Source organism: Malaclemys terrapin, chromosome 7 (genome assembly GCF_027887155.1).
Source record: "Malaclemys terrapin pileata isolate rMalTer1 chromosome 7, rMalTer1.hap1, whole genome shotgun sequence".
NCBI lineage: Eukaryota > Metazoa > Chordata > Testudines > Emydidae > Malaclemys > Malaclemys terrapin.
In genome coordinates this window covers 28899168-28915966 of record NC_071511.1, presented here as the reverse complement: position 1 = coordinate 28915966, position 16799 = coordinate 28899168, and the positions used below count along the sequence as shown (strand labels likewise).

At 52.2% G+C, this 16799-nt stretch overlaps 1 protein-coding gene across 3 annotated transcripts in view; it reads right to left on the bottom strand.

Moving 5' to 3' along the window:
* CARD19 (caspase recruitment domain family member 19) overlaps nucleotides 1-16799 on the bottom strand; it is a 58210-nt gene that overhangs the window by 22937 nt on the left and 18474 nt on the right. For all 3 annotated transcript variants that reach the window (XM_054034953.1, XM_054034956.1, XM_054034955.1), the window contains exon 2: nucleotides 8117-8259. In XM_054034953.1, coding sequence (XP_053890928.1) covers nucleotides 8117-8259 — 143 coding nt within the window. The remainder of the gene's footprint in view (nucleotides 1-8116; nucleotides 8260-16799) is intronic.

Genomic DNA, 16799 nt, shown 5'->3' with positions numbered 1-16799 from the left:
CAAGCCTAGCCGTACCTTTGAACTATCTGCTCGCTCAGCCCCTGCAACAAGGGCCTGAGCTGTAACTGTGTTTGCCCCGCCCTGATCCAGGGCCTGGGCTTTGAACTCTTTGCTCGCTCAGCCCCTGCAAACAAGGGCCTGAGCTTTAACTGTGTTTGCCCCGCCCTGATCCAGGGCCTGGGCTCTGAACTATTCACTCGCTCAGCCCCTGCAACAAGGGCCTGAGCCTAACTGTGTTTGCCCCGCCCTGATCCAGGGCCTGGGCTTTGAACTCTTTGCTCGCTCAGCCCCTGCAAACAAGGGCCTGAGCTTTAACTGTGTTTGCCCCGCCCTGATCCAGGGCCTGGGCTCTGAACTATTCACTCGCTCAGCCCCTGCAACAAGGGCCTGAGCCTAACTGTGTTTGCCCCGCCCTGATCCAGGGCCTGGGTTTTGAACTATTTGCTCGCTCAGCCCCTGCAACAAGGGCCTGAGCCTAACTGTGTTTGCCCCGCCCTGATCCAGGGCCTGGGCTTTGAACTCTTTGCTCGCTCAGCCCCTGCAAACAAGGGCCTGAGCCTAACTGTGTTTGCCCCGCCCTGATCCAGGGCCTGGGCTCTGAACTATTTGCTCGCTCAGCCCCTGCAGTCAAGGGCCTGAGCTTTAACTGTGGTTGCTCCGACTCTGCACTAAAGAGCCGGAGTTTCGGGACTAACTGACTACTTGTTCCCACAGTAGTGAGTCGGTGTGGCTCCCCTCCTGTCCGGAAGGGTCGAGCCCCGGCTAGGACCCACTACATTTGGCGCCCAACGTGGGGCACGAGCCCCTGCCCCTGTGAGAAGGGGCTAGAGGGGGAGTGGCAGTTGCCCCCCCCCGTTCTAAGGAATGGATATGGAGCGGCTGTTTCAGCTGCTCACGGAGAGCCAGGAGCGGCAGCAGACGGCCCAGCTGCAGCAGCAACAGCAGGCCGCTCAGCTCGCACAGCAACAGCAGCGAGATGCCGCCCAACTCCAGTTGCAGCAGGAGCAGCACACAGCCCAGCTCGAGCAACAGCAACAGCTGGTGCGGCAGTTGGGAGTTCAGCTGCAGCAGCTGCTGGTCACGCTCCCTCGCCCCGCGCCGGGGCCGGCAGGGGAGGCTGCGGAGATGCCGCGGTTAGCTGCCCCCCTTCGCCTGACTAAGATGAGCCCAGACGACGACCCGGAGGCATTCCTGGTCACGTTCGAGCGGGTAGCCCTCGTCGCCGGGTGGCCCAGGGACCAGTGGGCTACCCTCTTAGGCTTGGTCTACACTACCCCCCCCAATTCGAACTAAGGTACGCAACTTCAGCTACGTGAATAACGTAGCTGAAGTCGAAGTACCTTAGTTCGAACTTACCTTGGTCCACACGCGGCAGGCAGGCTCCCCCGTCGACTCCGCGGTACTCCTCTCGCCGAGCTGGAGTACCGCAGTCGACGGCGAGCACTTCCGGGTTCGACTTATCGCGTCCAGACTAGACGCGATAAGTCGAACCCAGAACTTCGATTTCCAGCCGTCGAACTACCTGGTAAGTGTAGCCAAGGCCTTAGCCCCCTACCTGACGGGGGCGGCCCAGGTGGCCTATCGTGGATTGGCGGCTGAGGAAGCACGGGACTACGACCTGGTGAAGGCCGCGATATTGGACGCCCTCGACGTCAGTCCCGAGACTTTCCGACAAAGGTTTCGGGGCCAGACTTACCCCACCGGGGCCCGACCGCGGGTAGTGGCCCAAACCTTAAAAGAAGCTTGCCGACGGTGGCTACAGCCCGGCACCCGGACGGCGGAGGAGGTAACTGAGCAGGTGGTGTTGGAACAGTTCGTGCACACCCTACCCTCCCGAGGGCGCGCCTGGGTGCTTCGCCACCGGCCGACGACGCTGGCCCAGGCAGTGTCGCTAATGGAGGACTTCCTAGCCGCCGAAGATGCAGTAGGGCCCACCTTCCGCCGCCCCGGGCCCGAACCAGCCCGCGGCGAAAAGAAAGGGGAAACCCCGAGCGGACCACGACACCCCGCACCGAGGCCCGACCCCCGCCGCGAGATCCGGACCCGGCACGCGGACCCGACTCCTCAGACCGGACCAGTGGCCCCGGGCCAGGGGCCCCCAAGGGCTCGGCGAAGCCCCCCCCGGAGCCCAAGCCGAGAAGGCCCCCGGAGCAGACGACCCGAACTCGGACCCTGCTTCAGTTGTGGGAAGATGGGGCACCTCCGGCGAGACTGTCCGGAGATGGATTGCAGCTATGGGCAAGTGTGGGCGGGCCACACTCGAGCCAGGCCAGCCATGAACCCCAAGCTGACCGTCCCGGCGGCCGTCGGAGGGCGGACTACGAGGGCCTTGATCGACTCGGGTTGTGGTCAGACGTTGGTCCGTAAGGACCTGGTACCGCCGGGTGATACCCGCCTCGGATGTATTCATCTGCAATGCATCCATGGGGACGTCCGACCATACCCCAGCGCCCGGGTCCCCCTAACCATCGCGGGGATCACCCGACACCTGGTGGTTGGGGTAGCTCCCCATCTTGCATACCCTGTGATCCTCGGTCGGGACTGGCCGGCCTTTGAGGAAGTCCTACGGTCCACGCCGGCCCTGGGGGCTGATCGGTTGGGGTCCTCCTCCGAGACCCCCGAGCAGGGTCCGGCGACCGAGATAGACGACACGGACGCAGCGGGACCGACACCGGAGCCGGCCCCTCAGCCCCGCTTCGATACCGATTTCTGTCGGGACCAGCGAGAGGATCCCACCCTTAGCCGCTTCTATGAGCAGCTCGCGGCAGTAGATGGGAGTGTTGTGGACCCCCAGCGGGCCACCCTGTGGCCCCATTTTGAGCTGCGCCGGGACCGGCTCTACCGCCTGGACCGTGACCCCCGCACCCAGGAACCACAAACCCAACTGGTAGTGCCCCTGTGTCACCGGAGGGCGGTAATGAATTTGGCCCACGATGTGCCAGCCGCCGGGCACCTGGGGCGAGAGAAGACCCTCGCTCGAATCCTGGCGCGCTTCTTTTGGCCAGGAATCTCTCAGGAGGTGAAAGAATATTGCGCCTCCTGCCCAGAGTGTCAGAGGGTCGCCCCGCCCGGGATCCCCAAGGCACCCCTGGTCCCCATGCCAGTGATGGAGACGCCCTTTGAACGTGTCGCCATGGACCTCGTGGGCCCCCTCCCGAAAAGTGCCGCGGGGTTTCAATACATCCTGGTCTTGGTGGACTATGCCTCTCGGTTCCCCGAAGCCATCCCCCTGCGAAGTATTACCGCCCGGTCTATCGCGGGGGAATTGCTGAAAATCTTCGCCCGAGTAGGACTGCCTAGAGAGATACTGACCGACCAAGGAACGAACTTCACGTCCCAATTGTTGCGACAGGTCTGTGCCCTCTTAGGCATCAAACAACTCCGGACGTCCGTGTACCACCCGCAGACGGACGGGTTGGTGGAGCGGTTTAACCGCACTTTGAAAAGCATGTTGCGGAAATTCCCCGCAGAGGACCTCCGCCACTGGGACCAATTCCTTCCACCCTTGCTGCTAGCCATCCGAGAAGTCCCACAGACCTCAACAAAATTTTCCCCTTTCGAGCTGCTGTATGGACGCAGACCGCGGGGCCTCTTAGACCTGATGAGAGAGACCTGGGAACAGTCAGCGTCCCCAGCCCAGGGCCTCCTGAAATATGTCATCCAGTTACAGGAGTACCTTGCCCAGGCCGGAGCCCTGGCCCGCGAAAATTTGAAGGCGGCGCAGGAACGGCAGAAACGGACCTACGATCAGGGAACCCAAGTCCGGGAGTTCCAACCAGGAGACCGTGTCCTCCTACTCCTCCCGTCTAGTGAGTCAAAATTGTTAGCCCGGTGGCAGGGACCTTACGAAGTCGTGCGTAAGGTCGGTCCCGTCACCTACGAGGTGCGGCAACCGGACAAGCGGAAGGGAACCCAGCGGTATCACGTCAACCTGCTGAAAAGGTGGCAGGACCGTGAGGGCCTCTTAATCAACCCATGCCCGCCCGAGCCGGAATTGGGACCCCAGGTACCCTCGCCGGATGACCCCCCGGCACCCCAATTAAGACAATCGCTCACAGAAGAGCAATGTAAACAGACTAACTGCCTGCTGCAAACCTTCAAGCGAACCTTCACGGCCGTACCGGGCCACACGTCCCTGGTCAAACACTCCATCCAGACCGAGCCGGGAAAGGTGGTTCGAGAGACGACCCGGCCCCTGCCCTATCGGATGCGGGGTGCGGTCGAGGAGGAAGTAAGAGCCATGCTGGCTCTGGGCGTCATCGAACCATCCCAGAGCGAGTGGCGTAGTCCGGTGGTCCTGGTGCCCAAGCCGGACGGTACCCGCCGCTTCTGCATCGACTTTCGGAGGGTAAACGCCATCTCGCGCTTCGATGCCTACCCGATGCCCCGTGTAGACGAGTTACTGGGCCGCCTGGGGGAGGCCCAGTATATCACCACCTTGGATCTGAGCAAAGGCTACTGGCAGATCCCCCTCGAGGAGACCTCAAAAGAGAAGACCGCCTTTGCCACTCCAACGGGGCTGTACCAATTCACACGGATGCCATTCGGTCTCCATGGAGCCCCGGCCACCTTCCAGCGGCTGATGGACCAACTTCTGCAGCCCCATCAGGACTATGCGGCGGCGTACCTAGACGACGTGGTCATCTATAGCCGCGGCTGGGAGGATCATCTGCCCCGGGTTGCGGCGGTCCTAAGGTCCCTACGACAGGCGGGCCTGACCGCCAACCCCAAAAAGTGCCGGATTGCCTGGCAAGAGACCAACTATCTTGGCTATACCGTCGGGGGCGGGCGGGTCAAGCCCCTCGTCGGGAAAGTCCAGGCCCTCCTGGACTGTCCCACCCCATCGACCAAACGGCACGTTCGGCAGTTCCTGGGCCTCGTTGGGTATTACAGACGGTTCATCCCCCAGTTCGCGACCATCGCAGCACCCTTAACTGGGCTTCTGACGAAGGACAGCCCCCGGCAGGTACGATGGTCCCCCGAATGTGAGGCGGCCTTCCGGACACTGCAGAAGTGCCTCTGCCAGGAGCCGGTTCTCTATAGCCCGGACTTTAAACGCCCATTCATCTTGCAGACCGACGCCTCCGGCGTAGGATTAGGGGCAGTCCTGTCCCAAGAAGTGGAGGGAAAGGACCACCCCGTAGTATATCTCAGCCGGAAGCTGTTCCCCCGTGAGAGGAATTACGCAGTGGTGGAAAAAGAGGCCCTCGCGGTGAAGTGGGCCTGCGACGCCCTGCGCTTCTACCTCCTCGGGGCCCCGTTCACCCTCGTCACAGACCACGCCCCCCTCCGGTGGCTAATGCGGATGAAAGATAATAATGCCCGCATTATGCGGTGGTACCTCGCCTTACAACCCTACGCATTTACGGTCCAGCATCGAGCTGGTAAGGACCATACGAATGCGGACTTCCTATCCCGCATGGGGGAGATGGCAGGACCTGGCCCCGACAAGCGGGAGCCAGTCTTAAGGGGGGGGTGTGTGTAGTGAGTCGGTGTGGCTCCCCTCCTGTCCAGAAGAGGGAGCCCACGTGCCGGCACCAGAGTGGGTGGGACCACCACCGCCTGTCCCCGCCCCCCGGAAGTCAAGGGGCGGGACAGGAAGTATAAAGGCCGGCTGCCAGAGCTCAGTTGGGGCCCAGCCACCACAGGGAGCAGACGTGCGGCCAGTAGCTCCTGGCCAGGAGACCGTCGAAGACCGGGGCTTGGACCCTGGCTGGCCTGAGCTACCCCGGGCCCGCTACGAGGGGGAGCCGCCGGAGCCCGTTCACGCCCGCCACTGGGAGAACCCCTGGGAACCGGACCCCACTAACCCTGAGGGTGAGACTGGACCCGAACCCCTTCGCCCCTGCTGCTATCCAGAGGAGCCGCCTGAGGACCATTGGCCGGACTTCCCGGCAGAGCTACCAGACTTGCTGCCAAGCCCGGGCAGAGAGGAGCCCATGGAGATGGACTGGCCCGATCCCGGCGTAACGAACGAGGTAGGCTGTGAGGGGGATCACGGAAGTAGCCCGGGGATAGCCGACCCCGGTCCGGCTGCTACTGAGTGTGAGCCTATGTCAGTGTGTTGCGGCCTGGATACCCCACTGACCAGCAGCGGCAGCAACCGCTGTTAGGGCCCCGGGCTGGAACGCAGTGGAGTGGGTGGGCCTGCGTTCCCCCCCTGCCACCCTCCGCTCACGGGTGGCAGGCTTCCCCCTCACCCAACGCTCGGCTACAGCAAGCCTAGCCGTACCTTTGAACTATCTGCTCGCTCAGCCCCTGCAACAAGGGCCTGAGCTTTAACTGTGTTTGCCCCGCCCTGATCCAGGGCCTGGGCTTTGAACTATTCACTCGCTCAGCCCCTGCAACAAGGGCCTGAGCCTAACTGTGTTTGCCCCGCCCTGATCCAGGGCCTGGGCTTTGAACTCTTTGCTCGCTCAGCCCCTGCAAACAAGGGCCTGAGCTTTAACTGTGTTTGCCCCGCCCTGATCCAGGGCCTGGGCTCTGAACTATTTGCTCGCTCAGCCCCTGCAGTCAAGGGCCTGAGCTTTAACTGTGGTTGCTCCGACTCTGCACTAAAGAGCCGGAGTTTCGGGACTAACTGACTACTTGTTCCCACAGTAGTGAGTCGGTGTGGCTCCCCTCCTGTCCGGAAGGGTCGAGCCCCGGCTAGGACCCACTACAGGGGGGAAATCCCCAAAAGCCGGGCATGTCCGGGAAAATCGGGAGGGCTGGGTGGTGCTCGGCCGGGGCCGGGCCGGGAACCAGGGGCGCGGTGCCGGGCCGGGAACCAGGGGCGCGGTGCCGGGCCGGGAACCAGGGGCGCGGTGCCGGGCCGGGAACCAGGGGCCGGCCGGGGAGCCGGGGGCGCGGTGCCGGGCCGGGGTCCGGGCTGGGAGCCGGGCTGCCGGGCCGGCGGGGAGCCGGGCCGGCGGGCCCGCGGGGCCGCCGGGGGCCGGCAGTGCTGGGCAGGCCGGGGGTGGTCGGCCGGGGCCGGCACCCCAGGGCCCGAGCCGACCCAGGCTGGAGCCGCCGGGGGGCCAGCCTGGGCCGCGCCTCCTCCCCCCCACACCCTCCTTACCTGCTTCAGGCTTCCCGCGAATCAAATGTTCGCGGGAAGCAGGGGAGGGGGCGGGGTTGGGGCGGGGGTATGGGCGGGGCTGGGGGCGGGGCCGGGGGCTGTGGAGTGTCCTCCATTTGGAGGCACAGAATATGGTAACCCTAGCTCAAGGGAAAGTGTTCAGTTTCAGTATGAGTGTAAGAGCGGCATCTAGCTTTCATAACACCAGGACTGAAATTTACTCTGAATCCTAAATGAATGAGCCTTTCTTTAACTGTTTACATCTCACATCACCTAAGTCAGGCCTCTTCCCCTAACTATGCAGATAGACTGGTTCGGAATCTGGTCTGACAGACACCGTCTTACACTGCAATAACCACTCGTTTCAGTGGTGGCTGATCGAATTGAAACTGGTGCAAGACAGGATCCAGCCCATTATTTTGAACTCTAAAGGTCTGATTCACCATTGCCCTCTGCATCTTGCATACAGAGCGAGTGCAAACTATTACCATTCTGATGTGCTGGCATTTTATATCTGCTTTGTACTGACATAAATCATTTTGCACCCAAAAGCAGGGACCACTCTGAAAAGGCTGGCTTTTCTGCTTCTGGCCTGATCTATAGTCCAAATTGCCCCAGTTTAACTAAGGGTGCATTTTTAAATCAGTTTAGTTAAACCCTTGTCTGGACACACTTAAATCAAATTAAACCTGGCTCGTATTGATTTAGCACGGGGATTTGCTTTAAAAACATACCTTTCATTAAATTGGTGCAACCTTGTAATAAAGACAAGGCCTCAGTTCCTCATGATCTCCATTTCCCAGATAATATTTTCCTACCACACAGAGATGTGGTAAGGAGAGATTCATTAATAGCTGTGAGGCTTTCAAATACTACAGTGGTGAGTGCACATTTTGTAGACAGCAAGAAAGCAAAGGGGTAACCATTCAGAGGTTTAGGGATTTGTCTTTTAGGTTGGCGTGGGCACCTTCACCAGTTGGTGTTCTAACCTAGATGCAGGACAGCCAGAAAATAAAGCTACATCTGGAAATACTGCAGGAATATCCAGTCACTTACCTTTTCTGCTTCTTTATTGGTGAGAATTTGGGGATAAACTCTGTTTAGCTGAAGAATAATTTTATCAACCAGATGCTCGCTCAGTCTGCCATTTCTCGTGAGAAAGTACATGTCCTGCCTCAGCCGATCACAGTAAGACGGATCTATGAACCAAAGAGTACACACAAAGAACCACTATTATTTGATGGCAAAACTATTCGTAATTTCCATAAATTGCCTCTTTCGTGATGAAGGTAACACATGTAAACCAACTTTGTTTCATAGTCCTCAAGTTTAAAGCTAGAAGGGACCACCAGATCACGTAGTCTGACCTCCTGCACATCACAGGCCACCAACCCACCCAGCACCTGCACATGAAACCCAACAGCTGAAAATAGATGAAAATATCACACACCACGGGAGACTAGACTATTATGTGCCACAGGCAGAGAATAGCAGGGACCAAGGTACAGCCGTGTTCAAAGCTCCATAATGGCTGGGAAATTATTAATAGCATAACTAATTAATAGGAGTGCTTCCCAAACTTTTGCAAGCTAAGCCGGCTTTCAAGAAAATGCAATCAATTGTTGCCCCCCTTCCACCTCACCATATGCTCCATATGTTGTCAAGGGACCATACATCTGCACCTCCTCCGCCTCTTTCCCCTCAGCAAATCTTTTGCACTCACCCTCCCTCTCCCAGAGGAATGCACTCCATACTTTGGGAAATGCTGACCTAAGATATTTATATACTACCAAGGCACTAATGGATGTATCAAATATCACCATTGCATCCACTTGTCAGAAAGATGTAACACTGCTGAAGGGATGGGGTGGAAAATACATTTCCTACCTTTTATAAATATTAAATCAAGTTGTAACGTTTTAAACTATTTTAAAAACTCATTAATATAAAATCTTCTTTATCTCGCAGTGCTACCCACTATCACTTAGAATAGTAAAAAGGCACATCACTGAAATATTGCACATACATTATTCTCTTCTTCCCCCACTGGAAATGCAGCCGTCCCGCTTATGGCAACTGTACACAATAGTTTAGGGCAGGAAAGGAAGATGTCTACCATAGCCAGTCAGAACTGCTGGGGGAATTTAGTTAGATTGAATGAAGGAATCCTGCAGTCCTGACTCTGTGCTGACATCCAGGCAAAGTTCCCATTGACTTACTGCCAGTTTTGTCTGAACAAGACTTGCCACAAGGTATATTCCCAAAACTGAAATGTAGCCAGGGCGTTAGGAATAACATCTCTGCTAAAGTGCCAGGGAGTTCTTTATAGCTTTTATGTGACATACCAGGGTACAATCCAGACAAATGAGCAGCTGTGTCGCCCCCTGCCCTGCACCCTTAGGTGCCTTACTATGGGCCACTCACAAGCAGCCTTCCAGCATGCAAGCCACACCCTGAACATTTGTGTGTCAGCCACACTTGGGTTACACTCCGGCTCTCACCAGCCTTGGTTATACCGTAAGGTGACCCCAACACACCCCCAGTCTTAGAATTTGCTCCAGAAGTGTCTTGTCCTTCTCAGCCCTCTCCTGGGCAGTACAAAATATTTTAAGTCTGTTATTCCTTAAAGGGAATAATATGCATCTTTACACTCCATTTGGGAAAAGAGGAACTTCCAGTAGCAATAAATCCCTTCAATGAAAGTGCATAAAATACAGGTAGAAAATAATTAGAACTTCAAAATAAAATGTGTCATGTAAATTAAGTCCTTTGTAATCCTCAGTAAATTCAAGATTCCTGGGTTCCTGCATTGTTGTAGGCATCACTTCCAATTTTCCAGTAATTGCTTTTGCAGGAGCTTTCTCTTTAGAGCACAACATTCAACTAAAAATAGTTTGGATTGCTCTATGGCTATTTGTGTCCCAAATTTTAAAATACAGATCCATGCAGATTTCACAAATTATTGTTCCTTAGCTAGACTTTGAAAGAGGTGTTTATTCAGAACCATATTTGGTTAAAAATGCATGGTTCTATTACTGTCTTCTACATACTTAAGCATTCATTCTAGACATAAGAGGTACTGCAAATTGATCTGACTAGTGTAGGAAAAGAAACATGTAGTATATCCCAGGGTATATAGGTATCATTAAACTATATGAACAGGTTTTGTTGGTATTTTGGGCAACTAGACAGTACGTGATCCTGCCTAGTCTCCGTGCTTCACTAGCTAGACATGGTGAACTAAACAATGACGGGACAGCCTGAGCACAGAACCTTGACGTGCTACTCTCAGTGTAAATGCAGCCCCTGACATTTATGTATCAGAGGTTTAGTATTACATTTCCTTTTCTACAGCTGTGCGGCATTGAAAACGACCAGGAAAGGCTTCATTAAAACCTCCCAGAGTAACCATAATACAGTCAGAGGGCTAGTCACTCCCACTAAAATAAAGACATGGTCTATTGATATAGGAGAGGGCTTGCAATTCCATAGACACAATTGGATTTCAGTTAGACTTTTACTATTTATCCAGTGTAGTAAATACTTTTACCAACCCTGTATCTTTTCCATGTATTTCTAATTCTTACTTTCCAAATTATGTGCTTTAAGCAGTGTGTATTGAACTGTTAGGACCATAGACTCATAGACTTTAAGGTCAGAAGGGACCAGTATGATCATCTAGTCTGACCTCCCGCATGATGCAGGCCACAATAGCTGAACCACCCCCTTCCATTGACTCAGCTGTTGAAGTCCCCAAATCCTGTGATTTAAGGACTTCAAGTCGCAGAGAATCCTCCAGCTAGCGACCCCTGCCCCATGCTGCAGAGGAAGGCGAAAAACCTCCAGGGCCTCTGCCAATCTACCCTGGAGGAAAATTCCTTCCCGACCCCAAATATGGTGATCAGTAGAACCCCGAGCATGCAGGCAAGATTCTCCAGCCAGACCCTCTTTGACCATTGATACTATTTACCCGCGATGGCACGCTGTTGATTGATTGACTAAAATCACGTTATCCCATCAAACCATTCCCTCCATAAATGTATCGAGCTTAATCTTAAAGCCAGAGAGGTCTTTCGCCCCCACTGTTTCCCTCGGAAGGCTGTTCCAAAATTTCACCCCTCTGATGGTTAGAAACCTTCTTCTAATTTCAAGCCTAAACTTCCCCACCACTAGTTTATATCCATTCGTTCTCGTGTCCACATTATTACTGAGCTGAAATAATTCCTCTCCCTCCCTGGTATTTATCCCTCTGATATATTTAAAGAAAGCCCCCCTCAGCCTTCTTTTGGCTAGGGTAAACAAACCGAGCTCCTCGAGTTTCTTTTCATATGACAGGTTTTCCATTCCTCTGATCATCCTAGTGGCCCTTCTCTGTACCCGTTCCAGTTTAAGTTCATCCCTTTTAAACATTGGAGACCAGAACTGCACACAGTACTCCAAATGAGGTCTCACCAGTGCCTTGTATAACGGAAGCAGCACCTCCTTATCCCTACTAGATATACCTCGCCTAATGCATCCCAAGACCACATTAGCTTTTTTCACGGCCACGTCACATTGCCAACTCATAGTCATCCTGCGGTCAACCAAGACTCCAAGGTCTTTCTCCTCCTCCGTTACTTCCAACCGATGCGTCCCCAGCTTATAACTAAAATTCTTGTTAGTCATCCCTAAATGCATCACCTTACACTTTTCACTATTAAATTTCATCCTATTTCTATTACTCCAATTTACAAGGTCATCCAAGTCTCCCTGCAGAATATCCTGATCCTTCTCCGAATTGACAATACCTCCCAACTTTGTGTCATCCGCAAACTTTATCAGCCCACTCCTACATTTGGTTCCGAGGTCAGTGATAAATAGATTAAATAAAATGGGACCCAAAACCGAACCTTGAGGAACTCCACTGGTGACCTCCCTCCAACCTGACAGTTCACCTTTCAGTATGACCCGCTGCAGTCTCCCCTTTAACCAGTTCCTTATCCACCTCTGGATTTTCATATCGATCCCCATCTTTTCTAATTTAACCAATAATTCCTCGTGCGGTACCGTATCAAACGCTTTACTGAAATCGAGGTATATTAGGTCCACCGCATTTCCCTTATCTAAAAAGTCTGTTACTTTCTCAAAGAAGGAGATCAGGTTTGTTTGGCACAATCTGCCTTTCGTAAAACCATGTTGTAATTTGTCGCAATTGCCATCGACCTCAAGGTCCTTAACTACTTTCTCCTTCAAAATTTTTTTCCAGGACCTTGCATACTACAGATGTTAAACTAACAGGCCTGTAGTTACCTGGGTCACTTTTTTTCCCTTTCTTGAAAATAGGAACCACATTAGCTATTCTCCAGTCCAACGGTACCACCCCTGAGTTTATAGATTCATTAAATATTATCGCTAACGGGCTTGCAATTTCTCGCGCCAGTTCCTTCAATATTCTCGGATGAAGATCATCCGGTCCACCCGATTTAGTCCCGTTAAGGTGTTCAAGTTTGGCTCTACCTCGGATACAGTAATGTCAACCCCCCCTCCTTTATTCCCCTCTGTCTCGCCGCCACTATTTCTAAGCCCTTCATTAGCCTCATTAAAGACCGATGCAAAATATTCGTTTAGATATTGTGCCATCCCTAGATTATCCTTTATCTCCACTCCATCTATAGTCTTCAGCGGTCCCACTTCTTCTTTCTTTGTTTTCTTCCTGTTTATATGGCTATAAAACCTCTTGCTATTAGTTTTAATTCCCCTTGCAAGGTCCAACTCTACACGGCTTTTAGCCTTTCTCACTCCATCTCTACATGCTCTGACCTCAATAAGGTAGGTTTCCTTACCGATCCCTCCCCTCTTCCACTCTTTGTACGCTTTCTGTTTTTTCTCAGTACCCCTTTGAGACGCTCGCTCATCCAGCTCGGTCTAAATCTCTTTCCTACTAACCGTTTTCCCTTTCTCAGGATACAGGCCTCCGACAGCTCCTGCAACTTTAATTTAAAATAATCCCAGGCACCATCCGCCTTTAGATCCATAAATATGTTAGCCCAATCCACTTCCCTTACCAGTCCCCTTAATTTATTAAAATTAGCCTTTTTGAAATTGTAAACCCTAGTCTCTGATTTATTTCTGCTAATCTTTCCATTTAGTTTAAATCGAATTAGCTCATGATCGCTCGAGCCAAGGTTGTCCCCTACAACCATTTCCTCAACGAGGTCCTCACTACTCACCAAAACCAAATCTAAAATGGCCTCCCCCCTCATCGGTTCAGCTACTACTTGATGAAGGAATTCATCAGCTAGCACGCCTAGAAACATCTGAGCCCTATTATTGTTACTAGCATTTGTTCCCCAATCTATATCCGGGAAGTTAAAGTCTCCCATGACCAACTGCTACCCTGACTCAAATGCCATGCAAGTCCCTTTTGTTTCAAAGCAGCTTCATGGTACATGAGTCAGAGCAGAAATTGAACTTTCCCCCTTCATACCAACTCAGCTGAATGCATGCCAGGCTCAATCTGAATCAGAGAGGCACTGGCAGTGTGGGTGTAGAGATGCTGACTCCATGCAAATACCCCAGCCCTACATAGATGGCTCAGAATCTAAAGGATTTCATCACAGCATGTAGGACTTCTTCGGGGTGAGACAACCATGTTCCCTGCTCTGCCTGTGTGGACACAAAACTCTGCCTCCCTCCTCTCCAACCATATAATTTATTACAGACTCTGAGTTGAAGCATGAGTGTCACACCTACTTCTGCACCTTGCATGAGTTCTTCCATAGGAGAGCATAATGCAGGAAGAAAAACAGGGGAGTTATAAACACCTGAACAATTATGGCACCTCAAGACTCAGGCAAATTTAAATGAATGCAAGTGCTAAAAGCACCACCAGGAACTGCTAGAACAAATATGCAAAGCCAAATAAAAAATTAAGAGGCAAAAACACCAGCTGACTCCCCCCCCCCCTTTTTTTTTTTTTTTTGCTGCCCTCCTAGTTTTTTCTATTTACTATACAGACAACATACCACAGTGTATTAACAGCAATTACACTGGTCAAAGTGAGGTTACATCAACTGAAGTTTACATTTAAGTTAAGAGCCCATTCTGCACAGACTGGAATGCTCCCTGCAACCACAGCCCTTGACAATTATATGGTCACTAAGCAATTGCCACCCCTCCACTAGAGCTTGATGCAGACATTTGAAAATCCTGCATTTCGTGAAGAGTGGATTATATTGTCTGGTGGAAGCACCTAGGTTCTATGGGGTGGCTCTGCTTTCTTCCCCTCTATGCCAAAGCCGGCAGGAGAGACAGTTTAGACAGTGGTTCTAGTTTTCCTTGTCTAAGGCCAGGCCTCTCCCTGGATACTGCTGAACTGTCCCCCCCAAGGATTAATTTGATCCCTGGCTCAAAGACAATTATTTATGAGGAGAAATTATTTTGTTTTTTGCCTGTGGAATGTACCCAATAGCTTCAGAATTTGGATTTGGGTAAATTGTCAGAATATCTTAAAGGGATTCTAGTCAATTAATAGAAATAGTAGTGAGGTACTATCAGCTAGCACAACTGAGCCCTTCACGTGCTCTTCTCTCCCCTGTTGCTGGGTGTGAAAGGTCCACACAAACCACAGGAGGAAATGTCTCCACTCAGGCCCCAAGTATTCCAGGGCCACAGAATCCATTGTGCTTCAGCAACTCGATTTACTTCTTTTATTTTTAAATTATGGGCTGGATCTTGGGGTCCAAGAAGAGCATTAAGTGCAAATCTGGAGGGTACATATGCACACTTTAAGGTGGCCACAATGTGATACACTGCTCCTGGGACTGCCTTGCAAATGTCTGATTCTGCAGTCTCCTCTAATCTCGCCAATAGCCCCAATGGGTTCTGGGAAGCCCAGCCCCTTTTCTCTAAAGCAGTGGTTCTCAACCTTTTCAGATTACTGTACCCCTTTCAGGAGTCTGATTTGTCTTGCATACCCCCAAGTTTGACATCACTTAAAAACTACTTGCTTTTCACAATCAGACATAAACAAACAAAAGTGTCACAGCACACACAAAAAATTACTTACTTTCTCATTTTTACCATATGATTATAAAATAAATCAACTGGAATATAAATATTGTACTTACATTTCATTGTAGAGTATATAGAGCAGTATAAACAAGTCATTGTCAGTACGAAATTTTAGTTTATACAAGGGATCGGCAACGTTTGGCACGTGGTCCGTCAGGGTAAGCCCCCTGGTGGGCCGGGCCAGTTTGTTTACTTGCCACGTCCACAGGTTCGGCCGATCGTGGCTCCCGCTGGCCGTGGTTCGCCGCTCCAGGCCAATGGGGACTGCGGGAAGTGGTGTGGGATGAGGGATGTGCTGGCCGCGGCTTCCTGCCGCCCCCATTGGCCTGGAGCGGCGAACCGCGGCCAGTGGGAGCCGCGATCGGCCGAACCTGCAGATGCGGCAGGTAAACAAACCGGCCCAGCCTGTCAGAGGGCTTACTCTGGCAGGCCGCGTGCCAAATGTTGCCGATCCCTGGTTTATACTGACTTTGCTAGTGCTTTTTATGTAGCCTGTTGTAAAATTAGGCAAATATCCAGGTGAGTTGATGGAAGACCTCTGCTACCCCGAGGTGTATGTGTATCCCTGGTTGAGAATCACTATGCCAGCTGCAAGAAAGGGGCTAGCGGAGCCACTGTAGTGGCTTCTAAATGCCACCTATATTCTATATGCATGGCTAGCTAACTCAGCTTTATTCTGGAAAACTGGCACAAGGCAGCCCTAATGCACTGTGGTGTGGTAATCATCCATTTTTTAATGGCAGTCATGGGACCTCAGTCATTTATTTTAAATCTAAGCCCATGTGCAATGTGCAAATGAAGTTTTAAAATCATAAGAGGTTGAGCATCATAGAATCATAGAACTGGAAGTGACCTCAAGAGGTCATCTAGTCCAGTCCCCTGCACTAAGTATTATCTAGACCATCCCTGCAGGGCCGGCTCCAGGCACCAGCGAAGGAAGCAGGTGCCTGGGACGGCCAATAGAAAGGGGTGGCAGTGCGTCTGTTGTCGGGGCAGCACGTCCGGATCGGCGGTGGCGGCACTTCGGCGGCAGGTCCTTCACTCGCTGTCTTCCTCTTTGGCAGCACTTCGGCAGCAGCTCGATCGGGTTCTTTTTTTTTTTTTTTTTCGCCGCTTGAGTCGGCAAAAAAGCTGGAGCCAGCACTGCATCCCTGACAGGTGTTTGTCCAACCTGCTCTTAAAAATCCCCAATGATGGAGATTCCACAACCTCCCTAGGCTATTTATTCCAGTGCTTAACCACCCTGACAGTTAGGAAGTTTTTCCTAATGTCCAACCTAAACCGCCCTTGCTGCAATTTAAGCCCATTGCTTCTTGTCCTATCCTCAGAGGTGAAAAATCAATTTTTCTCCTTCTTCCTTGTAACAACCTTTTATGTACTTGAAAACTGTTATCATGGCCCCTCTCAGTCTTCTCTTCTCCAGACTAAACAAACCCAATTTTTTCAATCTTCCCCCATAGGTCATGTTTTCTAGACCTTTAATCATTTTTGTTGCTCTTCTCTGGACTTTCGCCAATTTGTCCAATTTCTCAATTTGAGAAACCTGATTTAAACTCCTTGGAGCAGAGACCTTCTATCTTGTGCAAACCTATTATCAACATTCTAATAATGCATAAAAAATAAAATAAAAAGGAGTTCACACATGCAGGAGAAAGATTATTGATATATTTTCAAGCAATAGAAATTG